The sequence below is a fragment of the Amphibalanus amphitrite genome, unplaced genomic scaffold (assembly GCF_019059575.1).
Source record: "Amphibalanus amphitrite isolate SeventyFive unplaced genomic scaffold, NRLGWU_Aamphi_draft 000579F_arrow, whole genome shotgun sequence".
In the NCBI taxonomy this organism is placed as follows: domain Eukaryota; kingdom Metazoa; phylum Arthropoda; class Thecostraca; order Balanomorpha; family Balanidae; genus Amphibalanus; species Amphibalanus amphitrite.
The window spans coordinates 330820-347331 of NW_024882073.1; the positions used below are offsets into that span (position 1 = coordinate 330820).

The 16512-nt window shown below is 51.5% G+C and overlaps 1 protein-coding gene across 2 annotated transcripts; it reads right to left on the minus strand.

Moving 5' to 3' along the window:
• Positions 1–25: 25 nt before the first annotated feature.
• On the minus strand, positions 26–14112 carry LOC122394209. 2 transcript variants are annotated; one of them, XM_043390936.1, is made up of 6 exons: positions 13509–14112; positions 4072–4295; positions 3427–3647; positions 2538–2739; positions 2016–2138; positions 26–1568 (listed from the first exon to the last, which is right to left on the minus strand). In XM_043390936.1, the coding sequence occupies exons 1-6, from the start codon at positions 13539–13541 to the stop codon at positions 809–811; spliced, it is 1563 nt and encodes a 520-aa protein (XP_043246871.1). In that variant the 5' UTR covers positions 13542–14112; the 3' UTR covers positions 26–808. The 2 variants fall into 2 exon arrangements, with proteins under 2 accessions (XP_043246871.1, XP_043246870.1); XM_043390935.1 differs by having other exon boundaries at positions 2538–3647; positions 13509–13835.
• Positions 14113–16512: the final 2400 nt, after the last annotated feature.

Sequence of the window (16512 nt, forward strand, 5' to 3'; positions counted from 1 at the left end):
TGTTCGAGTCCTAAACAATTGTAGCATCAACGTCCGGTTATATTTGTTACGACATCCGATCACAATAAGTGGCCAATTCAGCCTGAAAACACATAAGTATGGTACAAATGTAAAACAGTACTGGGAAGACGGTATGTATACAATGTACACTTACACATAACACTCGCGACGCAATAAAAAACACTGCAGGTATAAACATGAGTCCCAGAAAATGGGCAAATCGCTCATCAAAACTGGCTGTGACGTATCCGAACATATCTGAACCCTTTTCACGTGGCCCTGTCATTTGTAAATACAGACTAGTCAATATCTAATACTCGCATCACACTGGGGTATATTGGTACATGTGATGAAACTTGGATAAACATACTGGGGCAGGTAAAGCAAGTGAAGTGCTGCAAAGTTGTGCACGCGTCTCTCTCTCTCTCTCTCTCTCTCTCTCTCTCTCTCTCTCTCTCTCTCTCTCTCTCTCTCTCTCTCTCTCTCTCTCTCGTGCCCTCTCACTGGGGATAAAAGGCAGTAGGCACACACTTTGGCGTAGCTCGGCAGCGCTGGTATACGTCCATCTCGCGGTTTACACTACCACAAGTATCGTTCCATGACAATGGCTTGGCGTGGCGACAGGGCACGCCTTTTGCTGAATGTCTGATCACTCATAAGTGATGCCTTGGCCCGAAGTTCGTCGCTCCCAATGGTAGTGTTTGTATCACGCGCGAGGTTTCTCAGCGTGCCATTCTCACACGCAGCGCCGCTAGTTGCAGCGCCTGCACAGCCAAGCTCTAGTTTCATTCCGTCCCGACAGATGTCACTACCGGCGGTTTAGCTCCGCGGGCGCCTCTGCCGGGCCGCGCAGTCGATTTCTGTGGCTAGTTTCGCTGTCTGCCGCCGCGCGGCGCTCCGGTCGCTGGCGTTGTGCCAACAGTTCCCAGCGGAGGGGGCCGGCTGCCGGGCGCGGGGAGGGCAGTTTGGGGCCAGCTGTGGGCCGTCGGGGCCGGGGTCGAACGGTCACGTGACGCCGAATTGCCGGAGGCGGTGGCCGTGCTTGTGATCGTCGTTCTTCCGTCCCCTTCTCCTGAGATTCGGATCGTTCTTCATCACCCGACGGTGGAGAGTCGGACTTGAGCTTCTCCGGACTGCCAACAGATGTCACTGGCTTCTCTTCACCCTTCTCCCTCTCTACCACCTCCACTACCACCACTTCCTCCTCTCCATCCGCCTCCTCCACTTCTATCACCTCCTCTCTTACCACCTCCTTCTCTTCCTCTTCCTCTTCCTTCTCCTTCTGGCCGTTCCTCCCCGTGGTAGGCCTCTCAGGCAGCCATCCCTCGGGGACCGACTCGGAAAACTCCGCCACCTCAGGTAGCGGAGTGGTGGGTTCTGGCGGTCTCTGGAACAGGGTATACCCGGGCGGAAGACACTTGCAGTCGCAGTGAGATGGGAACAGGAACTCGTCCATGTAGATAACGTCGCATCCGTTGATGTCGCGATCATAGACGGGCATGTTGCGGATGGTGAACTTTTGCGTACATCGGCATCCCTCGGCGCAGCGTCCTTGCGATTTGTCCTCCCTGTGAATAGACAGACAGAGGGGTATGTTAGAGTTGGGGATAAATGAAGGCAAGGGCTCAGCAAGCTGGCCGCGTAAGTGGCCGCAGTTCTTCCAGTTGTGGCAAATTGTGGACGTAAAATGAGCCGTAAATGCTCAGAGAGCTGTCGACAAGTGGGAGGTCGGAGAAGGTCACGTCTGAATGTTAAAGCACCTCCGCCAATTCCGAAGACCTAACCTTTTCTAATGAGAATGATGCTAAGGACACCGCAATCAAGTGCACTGATTCTACAGTTACCAATGGCTCCCCATCGGTTTCATATTGACTTCAGCCTGAACACACGACCTGTTCCAGCTCTCGAGGTGACCCAGACACGACTTGTTTCAGCGCTTGGGGTGACCTAGACACACGACTTTTCAGCCATCGAAGTCACCTTGACTTCGATCGAAGTCACCTAGACACACTTACTTGCAGTGTTCCATGTGGATGTAGGTCTCGTAGTTGGGCATGTTGATGAGCGTCTTCCACTCGCTGTGCGTGTTCATGGCGTAGAACGGGGACCGCAGCTCCTCCCAGTAGTCGCAGGCAGATCTGAGGGGAAGTCAGGGATGTCACATACGCTGCCAGCACTCCAGACGTAAACACGTTGGATCCGGGGAAATTGAGTTGTTCCAGGGCAAGGTGTCCAAGTGTCCAGTACCTGGGGTGTTTTCAGCACAGTTGAGCGTACTCTGGCTCGCTGCGTGTGGTATTTCATATGACAATGAGGGCAAACAGGAGAATGCACCAGGAGAAGGCCTAGTGCCTACTGTATGTTCCACTGGAAGGCGTATTGCGTTTGCGACTCCGCACGGGGCAACTACAGTCGCTTTTCTGATTCGAAAGTTTGTTGGATAATAGTGGCTAAAAAGATACTTACCCGCTATGCACACCAAATATGAACAGAAGGCCCACATCGGGTATACCAGGTTCATGCCACGCAATACTCACTGTGTGTAAGGGTCCGGAGTTGGCTCGACTGTAGACGGCGGCGGCGGCGCTGGTGCTCGAGTGGCCGGCGGCGCAACCTCAGCTTCCTCAGGCTGCCGCTGGGTGCCGCTAGCGTACACCAGCTCAGTGAAGTCGTCCAGCTCCGGGCCGAAGGTGGTTGGACGCGGTGGCGTTGTCTTGGCAACGGTGACGCGCTGACGCACTGTAACCGAAGGCGGGTTGAAGTGGACAATCTTTGGCGGACTGGCAATAAGAGGAAGAGCTTCTGGCATCGCTGCCACGGGATCTTCGTCAGATGTAGAGGCCAAGAGGTCATCCTCAGGGACGTCTGTTGGGGGGTTTCGATTCGGGGCAGCCTGTTTCAGCTCAACGTCACTTTCTGATCGTTTAGCAGGCTCCAGGCGGATTATTTTGCTAGGTTTCGTGCTTTTAGGGTGAGCGATTGTTGTTTTCTCGCGGAAATCGTCTGAGTCAGTGGCTGGGGCTTGCTCGACTGTACTGGGAGTCACAGTCGTCGGAGTCGTAGTCTGAGTCGGAGTTGAAGTCGGAGTCCGAGTCTGAGTCAGTTTGTCGGACGCCTGAGTCGGGGGAGCGAGTATCTCCTCACGTCCACTGGGGGTCACAAACGTCTTGCGGAACTTCAGCATGTCTTTGATGGCGTCTTTTGTCATATCGTCCACAGGCTCATCTCGCAGAAAGTACGACACTAAGAAGTCCAGGTCGTCATTGGTCGCCTTAGCATCCTCATTAGAGGTCGTCTCGTCCCCACTGCCCTCTAGTGAGTCCTCAGAGAACGTCAAGTTTGCACTGTCACCGATAGATGTCGGGTCAGTCTCTGTGTCGTCGTGGGTCCCGGAGCCTTCCCAAGTCATCGCATTGTTCAAATTACCTGGTGGCGGATCTATATGCTTCTTTGCTCTGATCTTGTCGCTGGAATCGGTAGCGAAGGTGATCTCTTGGGCGTCACTATCCTTGACCACCTGATCAGCCGAGCGGGCGTTTCGTCTGCGGACTGCGTTGGCAGCCACTATTCTGCTGGCTTTTAGCGTGTTCTCGACGCGTTTCTTGACGACGTCGCTGGACTGGCGTAGGTAGTTGTCGATCGCCTCCCTGTGAAAGTAAAAACATAAAATGAGGAATAGGCTGGTCGTGCAACTGCTACCATACAATAAAGTAGGTATTTTCCCGCAACTATCCTAAAGAAAGATCCGCTGATGGTAACTCATCTCTTTTGTTAGTAGTTTTACTATTATATAAGGTGAGCATCCCCCAATTCATACTTCATGCCCCCTTGTTTTAGGTACCTCTCCATCTTCCCGAGTCCGACCCTTCTCCCATTTCACCAAGATGGGGTGCTCCCTTCTTATGAGGAGTGAGTAGTTACTGCCTGATAGCAGTAACTCCTCCCCAGCGACAGCCGTCATTTGGCTTTGGTCCATCTTACTAGGGGCAGTATTTATTACCCCCATCTTACCAGGGGTAGTAATTATTACCCCCATCTTACCAGGGGTAGTAGTTATTACCCCCATCTTACCAGGGGTAATCGTCTCCCGGCTCGTCGCAGAGCACGGCACCGCGGCTCGGTGCCGACTTCTCGCAGACTGACGGCGGGTGGACCGGACGGGGCTTCCCCCAGAGGCGCCGACCCCGCCGGTTCACTGGGCCACACTGTAGGCTGGGGAACGGGCTGCCGCTGCCGCCGCCGCCGCCGCTGCTGTTGTTGTTGTTGTTGTTGTCGGTGCTGGCTACGCCTACCGCCTGTTGGAAGAGGGGGGGGGGGTTAGACATGTGGCATGGGAGCGGGAGTACTGCACGCTGTGTTCAATTATTTCACGTTGAGTCGTAGAGAGGGGCACTGGACGGAGTTAGTGCAAACGTGGGGATTCAAGTTTCATTTGGGCGTGTATTTTTCAAGCTATTGTTTACCAATTGCTTTAAGCCCGATGTATGTTTCGATCTCTGTATCTCCCGTCGAGTATCGTGCTCTGCTAAGAGGTACGTCACACTTCAGTTTCTCCGAGCCGTCGACACACCGTGAACTGTGTCACGGAACGCCAGTGAGATCTCAGCCACAATCACGAAGCACCGTCGTCGCATTTCGCTGGTGGCAATGGATCGTAAACGATGAGAGCTTCACGAGCCTCAGAAGCATCGAAGCTCGTCACGAAAGCGTTTTGTGAACGAGAAACGCTGTCTGGTGCGAGACAGGCAACGGCCGAACGACGGCCTGGAGCCGAGAATAAAAGTGAAATCGCCAGCCAGTTGTGCACCTGCGCGACACCAGGGTGTTGCCATGGTTACTGTCGAGAGCTGCATCTGCTTGACTCGACGAGGTCTTGTTTGTGGAGTGGTGGATGTTTTTGGGCGAGCATCCGCTGCTTTGATTTACATTGCATAGTAAGTACGGTGTGGTTTTGGCTGGCGCACACCGGTCGTTGCAGCGCAGTGTCGTGATGAAAGGTATTCTAGTTCATGTAACTACCAAATAATAGGCACGTAAGATCGAGACATAGGAGCCTGGAGCTACATAACTAATAGATATTCAATGTCTTCTCTAAAACTTGTTTTTAAAGAGCACGCTAACTGCTCAGTGTAATCGCTTCTCTTACGTTCATAATAAACCGTTTAATCCTCTTCACACAGCCAAATACACCGCGGCTGCCGGCTGACATATGTGATCCTACATCGTGATCCAGTCGCAGCATCGAGTGACCTCACGTGACATGTGCCGCCACGCTTGCCAGCAGAGAAAGTGACAGTGACCGAACTGGGAGGGGAGGGGAGGGGGTTCCCGCGGGGTCCGGGCACCCGGATCTCTGGGGCACCCGTCCCGGGCCTACCGCCCAGCCCAGCGATAGCGCAATCCCGGAGATCCTCACTCACAAGTGAACGTAAAGGTTCGTTCGGAAGCGCGTTTGTAAAGCGGCATCCGGGTGCGCGAGTGTGTCTGGTTTTTGGCGCAAGTTGAGCAAGAATGCTTGCCATGAGTGCTTGGTTGATACTGGTTCTTCTTCTGGTGAAGGGTAGCCGCCACCAGATTGCACGTTACGTAATTGGCAGAGAAAACGCTTGTGCGATGTGATGGTGCCACTTTCGGATCGAGACGGGTCTTATGTATGTCCTAACCATCGTGAAATAACGACCTACATTAGTCTACGCACTCCAAGGACTGGGTCAAATCATAGTGGAACGTGCTAGCTTGGTGCACGAAATTGTATTAGAAACTGGAAACGATTTCTGCCAGAAAACGTGATGCCACCACCAGCGCGAGAGTAAGTCACTCTGGTCTAGAGAGTGCTACATCTGAGCACGAACTGCACGATCGTGCAGCGTGCTGTCCCCGAATTTGTTGCTCTTTCGGCACGCAACGCTCGCTCTCTAAGACCGATTTCTAGTGTTGAAGGTGTTAGCTTGAAGTTTGTCACGCTCTCGACTAGATTTATTCCCGCATGAGCAGGCGATCGTCGATCGCTTTCCCATCGACTCAAACGGTATCGACAAGCTTTGCATACTCGGTATACCCAAGGCCATATATAGTATACCTTATGAGGTTCTCGTAGGTATATGTACTTCTCGTATAGGCTTATCCCTAATGTCTATGTTGACTAAACTACTTTTCGACTTTATTAGGCATTGGTATTCGATTGAATAAAAAATCCGATCACTTTGTTTAGATTTGTCTACAAGCAATCAACAATAACTTTTAACTGCATCTAATGGTAATAAAAATGCGTTACACGGGCACACATGGTTTAAGAACCGGATCAGCCTTCACCCATAAAACGATAATTTATTGTCTCATCCTTCAGTACAGATGTATCAAAATCGAACATTTGGTTATCTTTTATTACTCATCAAACACTACAAGCCAGAGCCACAAACGGATAAACTGGTCCCAATTGTTGCAGAGCCCGGTGCGCGGAGTACGCCAAGATGCGCGGATAGTAGGACGACGCACGTCGCACAGCCTTTGTTGCGGCAGATATTACGCAACAAGGACGCTAACCACCTAACGCGTGATTCATCGCGTTGCTATGACGACCCGGCACGTGGCTCGGGGGTGACGTCACAAGTAGTCGCTACGTCACCGGGGCACAGGCTGCCGCATTGGGCTTCATTTCACTTTTAGTTGATCCTGGTCCGACCGGAATAGGTCCGCATGGTGTCAGATGAAGATAGGTCAACGCTGAATATCAACGAGGCAGGGGGACGGCAGAAAATAGGACAGGCCAGCTGGTAAATCCTGGAAAAGCTGAAGGTCGCTCACCAGCAGTGACGCAGCAACTCGGCAAAGCGGACGCTCGAAAACTTGTCGGTGAATTTGGCAACAGTTGGGAGGGATTTGGAGTTTGGCAACTCGCTGCAGAAAGGGCATTTCAACAGATTTGAGAGTACGGATGGTGCGGCGTAGAAATTTCACCGCCAAAATACACGCAAAAGAAAGTGGTCATGCATGGAATTAGTTAGACTTTTTGGTGCTCTGGGCTAAAGTAAGGGCATTGCACTCAACGAAGACCTATGACGAACGTAAGTGTAAACGTTGTTGGAGAGTTCGGTACAACAGAACATTAAATTCGTAAATCTTGTGTTTGTGTTATGTGACCAATGTGCATTCGCCACAACTCTTCGTAACAATACATACTAAGCCGGCTGATTGTTTTCCTCCAAACACATAGGTATCACTTTATGATTCTGTAAGTGACGACAGTCATTTCCGGACATCCTTTCTAAAGCATGAAACAGAAGATTTCTGCTATGAAGAAGCAGCGGTAGCGGTGTCTTGTTCACGATCCGTGGCGCACGCCAGCCGACCATGCAGGCCAATTTTGGTCGTACGAGGTTGGATGAACAGGGCTCACTTTCGCTCTCATGGCGCCCAAGCGGGCCACAGATTCATCCGTATGCATTTATACAGGATTCACTTGTCGGTGACGTATGAAAGGGAGACCGGTACTTATTCGAGGACCAGACTTTCCCGTTATGGCCGAATGCTTACTTACAGTCAGGTAATTATGTAATAAATGAAAACATGTTTTCGTAGTTCAAACGGTAACGTAAATAAAGTTGACCATCCCTTGTAAGTTGCTTGGTTTTCCTAATGATGGAAGACGAATACTTTATCATGATCAAGCTTCATAGGTCAATTTCTACAATCGCCTATGGCCCACTTATCTTCTCGTTCCGACGCAATTCTAACATAGAAAATTATTTTCTAGGTGAACCGACTGACTGCAAAGTGCTACACAACTTTGAAACCGGAAACTTCCCGGGAGACTGCGTTTAGGAACAGAATCATATCGTACTTTTGCCCAGCCTGCGCGTGGAGACTGCATTCCCTCCTCACATCACAAGGCAGTAACACCAATGGGCTGGAGACTGCATTTCTGAATAAGAGGGTAACTACAGGGTGTCCGGAAATTGATTGCGCACTGTCCATATTCACGTATCTCGCGCGTGCTCCCGCCAAACCGGTTAGGGAGGTTCGCGACCCCGCCCCCGGGCACCCCAGCGTGTCAGGTGATCACGTGACCCAGCAGGTGACCTGACCACAGCCGCAGTGAGTGGCCACAGGTTGCTTTCCGAGAGGTAGTCTTCGCGCGCGGACCCCATATCGAGAATAGTGAGGGAGCACACTTTGACAACGCGCTACCGCGCGGTTGGAATGGTTGAAGCCGGAATGACGGTAGGCGATGTTGCCCGACAAGTGGGCGTATCTCGCCGGACCCTTCAATACTGACTGGTTCTCGACCGCAGCGGTGCAGCACTGGAGAATCGCAAGGACCGTGGGAGAAAAACTGCGCTGAGCAGAGTGGCCAAAATCGTGCTCGCTAAGGCCGTGCTGAAAAGACGCCAATCGATGCGGAAACTGGCCAAAAAGCTGACTGAGAAGGGTCAAGCGGTGTCGAAGACCACTGTTCACAACTACATGGCCAAGTGTCTGGGTCTCAAACCGCTCAATCTGCGCCGGCAGCCAAAACTGGCCGAAGCCCAGAAGCGGAAGCGTCTGGTAGCAGAACCAGAAGCCCGGGAGCAGAAGAACTGGACCATTCAGGACTGGCGGCGCGTCTTGCTCAGCGATGAGTCTGTGTTCGAGCTCATGCACCCGCTGAATCGCCAGAACGAGCGCGTCTGGGCGCACAGCAGCGCTGAAGTGCCTGCCATCGACACGGTGAAGCAGCCGCTGAAAATCATGGTCTGAGCCATGATGAGTCATCAGGGCCTGTCAGAGCTCCACATCGTCCCCCGCGATCAGGCCGTGACGGCCCAGTACTACGTGAAGGAGTTCTGAAGAAGTCTGCAGCGTCCGCGATAAGCGGAAGAGGCAGACGGGGGCGCCAACACAGGTCGAGCTGCTCCCGAAGATGTCCGAGGCGATCTTCCAGCAAGACGGTGCTTCAGCTCATCACGACGCCAGCACTCAACGGTGGTGCTGGGACAACTTCCCAGGGCTTTGGGACAAGGGTGTATGGCTGGGCAACAGCCCTGACTCGTCTCCCATCGAGAATTTACGGGCTATCGTGCAGAACGAGCTCGACATGATGGAGCCGGCTACCACCGAGCAGGCGTATATAAGAAACCTCCAGCGAGCGTGGTTCAGCATTAGTGCAGAGATACTGTATAACCTGATGTGTGGCATGCCCGACCGTATGAGGGAGCGTGTGCGATTGGGTGGAGGCAATATCGGTAAGCAAACCATGACCCATGCATGTTTCGTTTCCTTGTAAAGTGGACTAGAAGAGTGCGCAATCAATTTCCGGACACCCTGTAGAATAAAGAGCGGGTTATTCGGCTGATGAACGCCGGTAAATTGCCCGGTGTCGGATAACTATAGAGAATAGGTAGGTAGGTATTAAGTAGCCAGTTGAGTACCTTTTCAACGAATAATATCAAACTGGAATTGGAAGTCAAACTTGCGCCTGAATTGGAAGATATTTGTATTTAGCTTTATCTCGATGCCTTTATCAAGCATCAACTATCCTCAAAAAGTTTGCTTCGAAATCTATGTCACACCGCTCAAATACTGATAAGAGGTTAGAACGCAAGATAAACTGCGTGTCACCTATTGAGAAAACCGCCTCAGCTCTGCCTAGCGGTCCGTAACCACAAGGAAACTGAGAACCAGTGAAACTTGGCCTAGCGGTGGCGAGATCGACCACTGATCTGTCTCTGAGTGACATTTTGCGGTGTGTCTCTGTCCGAGTCTTACCGACCGACCCATTCTGCATTGGTCGAACCTTTCCGCAATCATCGAACCTTTCCGCAATGACGGAGCGACGACCGGCAATTGGACATGGACATGCATTTCTGCATCGACTTTCGAACGTGCCGTGATGTAGGTACTTTCCGCCGCAATTTTAACTCGACTGATGCAAGGATGAATCAGCATGGAAATGTACGTGATTGAGGGCCGTTATGAGTATCAGATCGTTGGACAGGAACTTAAAGCAGCTGTGGGATTGGTTTCCATAGCAACTGGAACCGCCATCAAGGCATAATGTCATGTTGAATACGTCCTCACACCATGCCGTCACGGTATTGTATTGCATTGTGTTGTATTCACATTTAACTCTCTCTCTCTCTTTCTCTCTCCCTCTCTCCCTCCTCTCTCTCTCTCTCTCTCTCTCTCTCTCTCTCTCTCTCTCTCTCTCTCTCTCTCTCTCTCTCTCTCTCTCTCTCTCTCTCTCTCTCTCTCTCTCTCTCTCTCTCTCTCTCTCTCTCTCTCTTTTATTCGCCATACACCGCTCATAAACGCTTTAATCCCCGCCATTGTACGGCCTATTGCGGCCTCTCCGTGCTAATAACTACCCGGTGTATGGACCTGTTTATGACACAGTTTGCGGCCGAAAGGGCGAGGCACAGGGAGGGGAGGGGTAGGGCCGGGTGGGGGAGTGGGAGGGGTGATGGCTGGCCGAGTCCGGACCACGAGGTACCGCGTGTTTTTGGTCCTCTGCCAGCCGGTCTAACCACTCCGTAACCAGTCTGGTGGCAGACCGCGCCGAGCTGGTGAGACAGGAGCTGTTAACGACTGTCACTAGGCCATTATTCGGGAAACAATCATTGAACACATAACAAGTGGCCAATTCCATCCTCACATTATATCGACACGACAAGCAATTGATCCTGATTCAGTTCAAGACTCCTATGAGCCGGGGCTTTCCGTGGTCCCCTGCGTTGGACACGGGCCAAAACTTTCCACCTAATGGATCAGCTATTTATAGAAGAGAATGGCATGACACCTGGGGACCAGCCCCTCGCCCACCCCTTTCCCACGCACTAGGGGAGCTGGTGCGACGCCGGACCCCGTAGCGGAGGTATGCGGGTAGGTATGCGAATCTAAATGGTAGCACCGTTTTCCTTAAAAGGGCAACGCCTGATTGCGTTGTTGGGGATAATAAAGGACTCGGCTTACATCCCATTAAACCACCTGCTCAGACTCGTCTGAGGTGTGGTGAAAGTAGCAATTCGAATGAAAATCTCTCCGCTCCGCCCCTAGTGATCAGACAAACTGGTTTGAGACGATCCAAGCAGCTAGAGTCGGCGTATCACCATGAGTTAGGCCTCCATTTCTTCTGCGAGGTAGCTGTGGTGTGAAAGTTTCACCTCAGTTGAACTCTAAAAACACGGCGGTTTCAGTCACTAGGCCACTGTTATCCACGCTATCTCGTGCGTTGTTAGGTGTGACACTTCCGTGGTGGCTGCTGTATCGCCGGAGTATCGCTTACCGTGTTGTCACTCCAGTCCAATTGACACAGTAGCTTCAATACTTATTGTGTCAACCTGCAGCAACGAGCTACCTAGCGCTGACAGCTGTGTTGGCTTGGCAATGCGCCAACTCAGTGCCGTGCTAACCTGGCAAAGTGCCAACATCAGATGACTATTCTGACGCAGTTGACCTCAGCTGCAGCAAAACAGACGCCCGCCTTCCCCCCAGCACATTTTGCCCACGAGGGATGAAGTTTTTGCAAGCTAGGTCGATGCAAGAAGAACGCCTTAGCATGCGTACGAGAAACCTCAGGGGGCTGAGAACTTGTTTGCAGTGATGATGAAAATGCCTACATGACATTTGATTTATGATGGCCCAGCACAGCCTAGATGTGTTGCATGTATCGCTAGCAATGGCACGATGGTATATGTAGGTAAAGCTATGGTGCCGGCCTTGAACTTGATATTATTCATCAAATGTACAGACAAATCTTCGGTTCAACACAATTCGAATGTTTCCGAACGGCCGACAGCGTTAGTGGGCTAATCATTTGCCAAAGAACGAGAGAGCACCGTCCTTACAAGTTACAACCAATAAACAGAAAGAGGCGAACATTGGGCCCTGCACCTTTACTGGATGCCGTGCACTGCTTTTGAGCTCAGGGCGCCATTTCTGTCGATAACGGATCGGTGCCAAGCAGTGGATGACTCAAAGAAACACCCACAGAAGGGTGACGCAACACGAAACAAAACTCGGTCAAACCGCAGCTCCGAAGCTTGACATACCAATCAATGTCACGCTCACATTTCTTTGAAGGGTGGAAGATAAGTATGGTATATCAACGAGGAATGCAAACCACATCCTTCAACAAATTTGCCACGGTCTAATCCGCAAAAAGGGAAGCTACAATCTACAAACAAACTACAACCATCACACACGCGCACATTAAGTTACACCCCAGTAGCGACCCATTTGTGGTGTGAATTCAGCTGACTGCGAGCTAATTCACTGGAGACGGTCCACTGTGAGACTATGGTCAGTCAGCACTGCCCTGGAGCGGCGCCTGAGGGCACGCAGACGTACAGGAGCTCTCACGAGCCTCAATGGGCACAGTACGGCGCCGAAAACTGACAGAATGCTCTATGGGTCACGCACTGACCTGAGGCAACGCGTCGACGTGACGAGAAACGACGACGGGCTGGAAAATAGGTATGATGGTGATAACCGACGTTTGGATGTAACACGAAAGCTTCTAAAAAAAAAACAAAAAAAAAGTGAGACCAAGTGTTGCGAAAAGTGCAGAGGATGCTCTTGTAGTTCGGAAGTATTCGCAGACTTCATACCTATGCGACAAAAATAGGTGTCAATAGAAACCGTCCAGCATAAACGCATGACAAACGTCTGTTACCTAATCATCTGTAAACTGCCCTGTCTGGCAAACGCCGTTTATCCCATATCTGTGGCCTGTAATCTCGTACTAGGGAACTATTGTCCCCACTCAAAGCTCGCTCTCCCCAGTCGATTGATGTGAGGTGCTGACTCTGATCGCGTGCTCTCCAGACGTAAGCTGAAGTGACAGCATAATTACTCTTATACTCTCCTCTATCCAGTCTGCAACGACAGGTGCTTGCCTTGGAAGCGAGAGAGAAAGAGAGAGAGAGAGAGAGAGAGAGAGAGAGAGAGAGAGAGAGAGAGAGAGAGAGAGAGAGAGAGAGAGAGAGAGAGAGAGAGAGAGAGAGAGAGAGAGAGAAAAAAAATTAGCTCAGACGGCACATCTCTCTCTCTCTCTCTCTCTCTCTCTCTCTCTCTCTCTCTCTCTCTCTCTCTCTCTCTCTCTCTCTCTCTCTTTCTCTCTTGCTCTGTCCTGTCAAGTCACATGACAGCCTGACATGTCAAATGATGATCTGACATGTCATACGACAGTCTGACAATTCAGAGGACATTACGACGACCCATGATTTCTGATCACTGTCTGACAGGCTCAGATGACAGTATAAGACGATCTTATAAAGATAAGGTCGTCTTAACCTTATAAATATATGGATCACCTTATAAGACAAAATAGCAGGTCATCTGGCAGGTCAGATGACAATTTGACAGGTCAACTGCCAATGTGACATGTCACATGCCTGTGACAGGTCAACTGACAATGACAAGTCAATTGGCAATGTGACGGGTCTAATGGCAATGTGACAGGTCAAAAGACAGTGTAACAGGTCAGATGACAATTTAGCACAGCTGGGTAAGCAACGGCACTCTCTACTCACCATAACCACGAGCAGAAGTAGGCAGAGCTCCATGACTGTCGGCCCGGTCAGCACGACTTCCCGATCACTCCTCGACAGACCGCTAGCACTCGCCGACACCCGCTAGCACTCGTTAGCACGTGTTAGCACTGCGTAGCACCCGGCTCGTCCTCATGCCCGTCTCTGGCAGCGCGCACAGCCCGGCGACTCTGATCCGCGCGCCGGCCACCGCTCGCAGGCACGTGCTGCTCGCCGCACTCCGCCGCCAGTTGTGAGGAAAGTGGAACTCGCTGCTGCCGGGATGTGGGTCAGCGCGCTGCGGCCGGCCGGCCGGCCGCCGCCGGCTGCCCCGGCCGCCGTCACCAGGCGGTGAAAGTGAACCCATGAGGAGCCGCCGGCCGGCCCGGTCATAGACAGCCTCACCCCCTGCCATCGGAGAGGTCAGACTGGAGAAAAGGCACAGGTCTGAGCGGGGGCGGGCTACACCCGTTTGGGGTGAATGGGTTGAGATGCCTGGTGGGCGATGCACCTAGTACCGGCGAGGACTGCGCGAGCCCGTCCCAGCCGTTTTCGACTCAGCACGACTCAGTACCTAACGCCTGGACTGAGAGACGGTCGCTAGAGCACGGCGCTCGGCGGGTCCCTGTTGAGATATGCGGCGATACCGGTGCGTCGCGTTTGCATCACCAGTAGGTGAGAGTGACAAGGCAGAGTGAGCAGCATCGGCTCAGCGGGATGTGAGGCATGCAACTGTGGTTCCCAGAAACGGAAATCTACCCGTCTTCCTAGAGAATGGAAGTTGCTGATCATTTGAAAAATAAAAGGCGTTCCTGACAAACTTGAAATGTCGTAATTGGGCATCACGGGATTTTCTAACAGACGGTTTTCAAACCGATCCGTGTGTGCCATCACTGACTTTGCACACACAGATCACAGCTACTTCTACCTCAAAATAAAAAAGGCATTTGTTTGGCACCTCTGTTTAGCAAGACTGGTGTTGTTGTTTTCCTGTTGGGCAACGTCTGATCGCCCCTCTAATTCGGCAGCTGTGTCAGTTCACGTCAAAGGTCCGGGTATTGGGTAACCTGACGTCGCCGAAGCCAAAAAACGTCCGATTTTCGCTTAAAAACAAAACAAAACAATTCGGTAGGTACATACTACATACCTGCCTACATTCCTAACTCATGGGGAAACCTAGGTAAAGCCTCAGTCGCTTACGGCGGAAGGGGGCTCTTTTGATTCTCGTCGAACCTATTGGTTTCCTTCACACGCCTCCAACAGGGGGGGGGGGGGTAGCCTTCGCTCTCATAGGTGAATCTACCTACCCCATTGCTCCTATAGCTTCGCGGAAATCCTATATATGGCCTTGGCGGAAATTGACATTTTTGGGGGGGATAATCAAATTAAGGTGTTGACCTCAGGTCAAGTTTAAGTCAAGGTCTCGGGTCATGAAGCTGGTTAAGGGAGATTATGTTGCATAGGTAGGTAAAAGGCATCATTCTATTCGGCAGTTCAGGGATGGTCGGGTGGAGATCTGTCAAAATTTCAGGGGGGAGGGGGAGGTCCAGACCGGGCAGATGGAGGCGGGCTGAATGCAGTACCAATTCACAACTGACTTACAGAACAGTAATTCGTTTTCAGAATCAGGGGGATCCTATTGGCTGACCCCCTCGACGGTCGACCCCGAGATCTCCACCTTTGCCCGTGCCGGCAGTTTATGTCCTGAATTGTCCTGTCCGCTCGCTAGTTTTATCTGATTTGAAGTTGTCTATGTAAAGTTGTGATGACGCCAGTGGCGGTCGCAGGGGGGGGGGGGGGGCATCAGGGCCATGGCCCCCCCAAAGGCAAATCAGGGGGGGCCATCATATCATTTGGCCCCCCAAACAACCGATGGGCCCCTATGGCCGTATGGGGCCCTGGCCCGTATTCGATTGTCACGAGGCTCGAGAAACCCACGCCAGCTATTAACAGCTCCCATACCAGTCTTTGAGGGTCCTACACTGACCTCTGAGGGCCCTTCAGTGGCGGTCAAGCGTCCACATTGACCGCTGAGGACCCGTATTGACCTCTGAGGGCCCTCCACTGACCTTTGAGGGCCCCTAAACCGGCCTCAGGGGCCCAACCGGCGTCTGAGAGCCTCACACCGGCCTCTGGTGGCCTCATTTCTGTCTCTCGAGTCCCAAGACTAGCCTTTAACCCGCGCCCTGCTGGGGGGGGGGGGTGTTTGAACACCCCCCCTTGTGGTTTTTCGCGAATATCTCAAAAACGGCGGCGCGGAGCGCCGCCATTTTTGGTACACCTTATCATACATCAATTCTACACATGTTGTGAAAATTTCAGACCAAGGTCATTCAAGGTCAGGTCACCAGGTCACTTGAAGTGACCTCACCTCATAAAAAGTTTCAATGTCTGTCATAGCTACACCGAGTGACCGATCGCTTTGAAACTTTCAGCGATTGCTAAGAGCAATAGCATGTACAAAATGTATATCTCAGAATTTTGATATCGATGACCTAAGGTCAGGTCAATTTTGCGACCTCCCCATTATAAGTCAATGGGAGAAAATTGAAATGCGCCTCTTTTGGATGAAAGACATTATAAACACCCCCAAACACCGAATAACAAGTGGTTTAGACACACTGAACTTGAAAATAGTGTCCGTGACCCTTGTTTATGCCCTGAGGTCATCTTAGGTCACGAATGGTATCTAACAGTTTTTCGCGAATAACTTTTGATAGAGGCATGCTAGAGCGATGAAAACGCCTTAGATGTGTTCAGCTCGACGATACGGATCGACTGATATGCAACATGACCCTTTCCGGTCAGGTCATGACCTTGACCTGAGGTCAAATTTTCAAGTTGACCTTTCAAGGTCAAATTATAGTTCATTCGATGCGTCTTGACGAGAGGAACACGATGCCGGTAAAAGTAAGCTCGTACAAGGCTTGGGTCAAAAGTTATTGCAGAAAAACTGTTTTAGAAAAAATCGGTTATTTTTGCAGTTTTTGCCCCCTGCAGGCGAAAC

Excerpts from the sequence above, each read along its gene's own strand:
- LOC122394209 (XM_043390935.1), bottom strand. The coding sequence starts at position 13,541 with ATGGAGCTCTGCCTACTTCTGCTCGTGGTTATG. Across the intron at positions 4,296-13,508 it reads TACTTCTGCTCGTGGTTATG|GCGGTAGGCGTAGCCAGCAC; the intron begins GTGAGTAGAGAG and ends CTCTTCCAACAG. Across the intron at positions 3,648-4,071 it reads CCGGGAGACGATTACCCCTG|GGAGGCGATCGACAACTACC; the intron begins GTAAGATGGGGG and ends TTACTTTCACAG.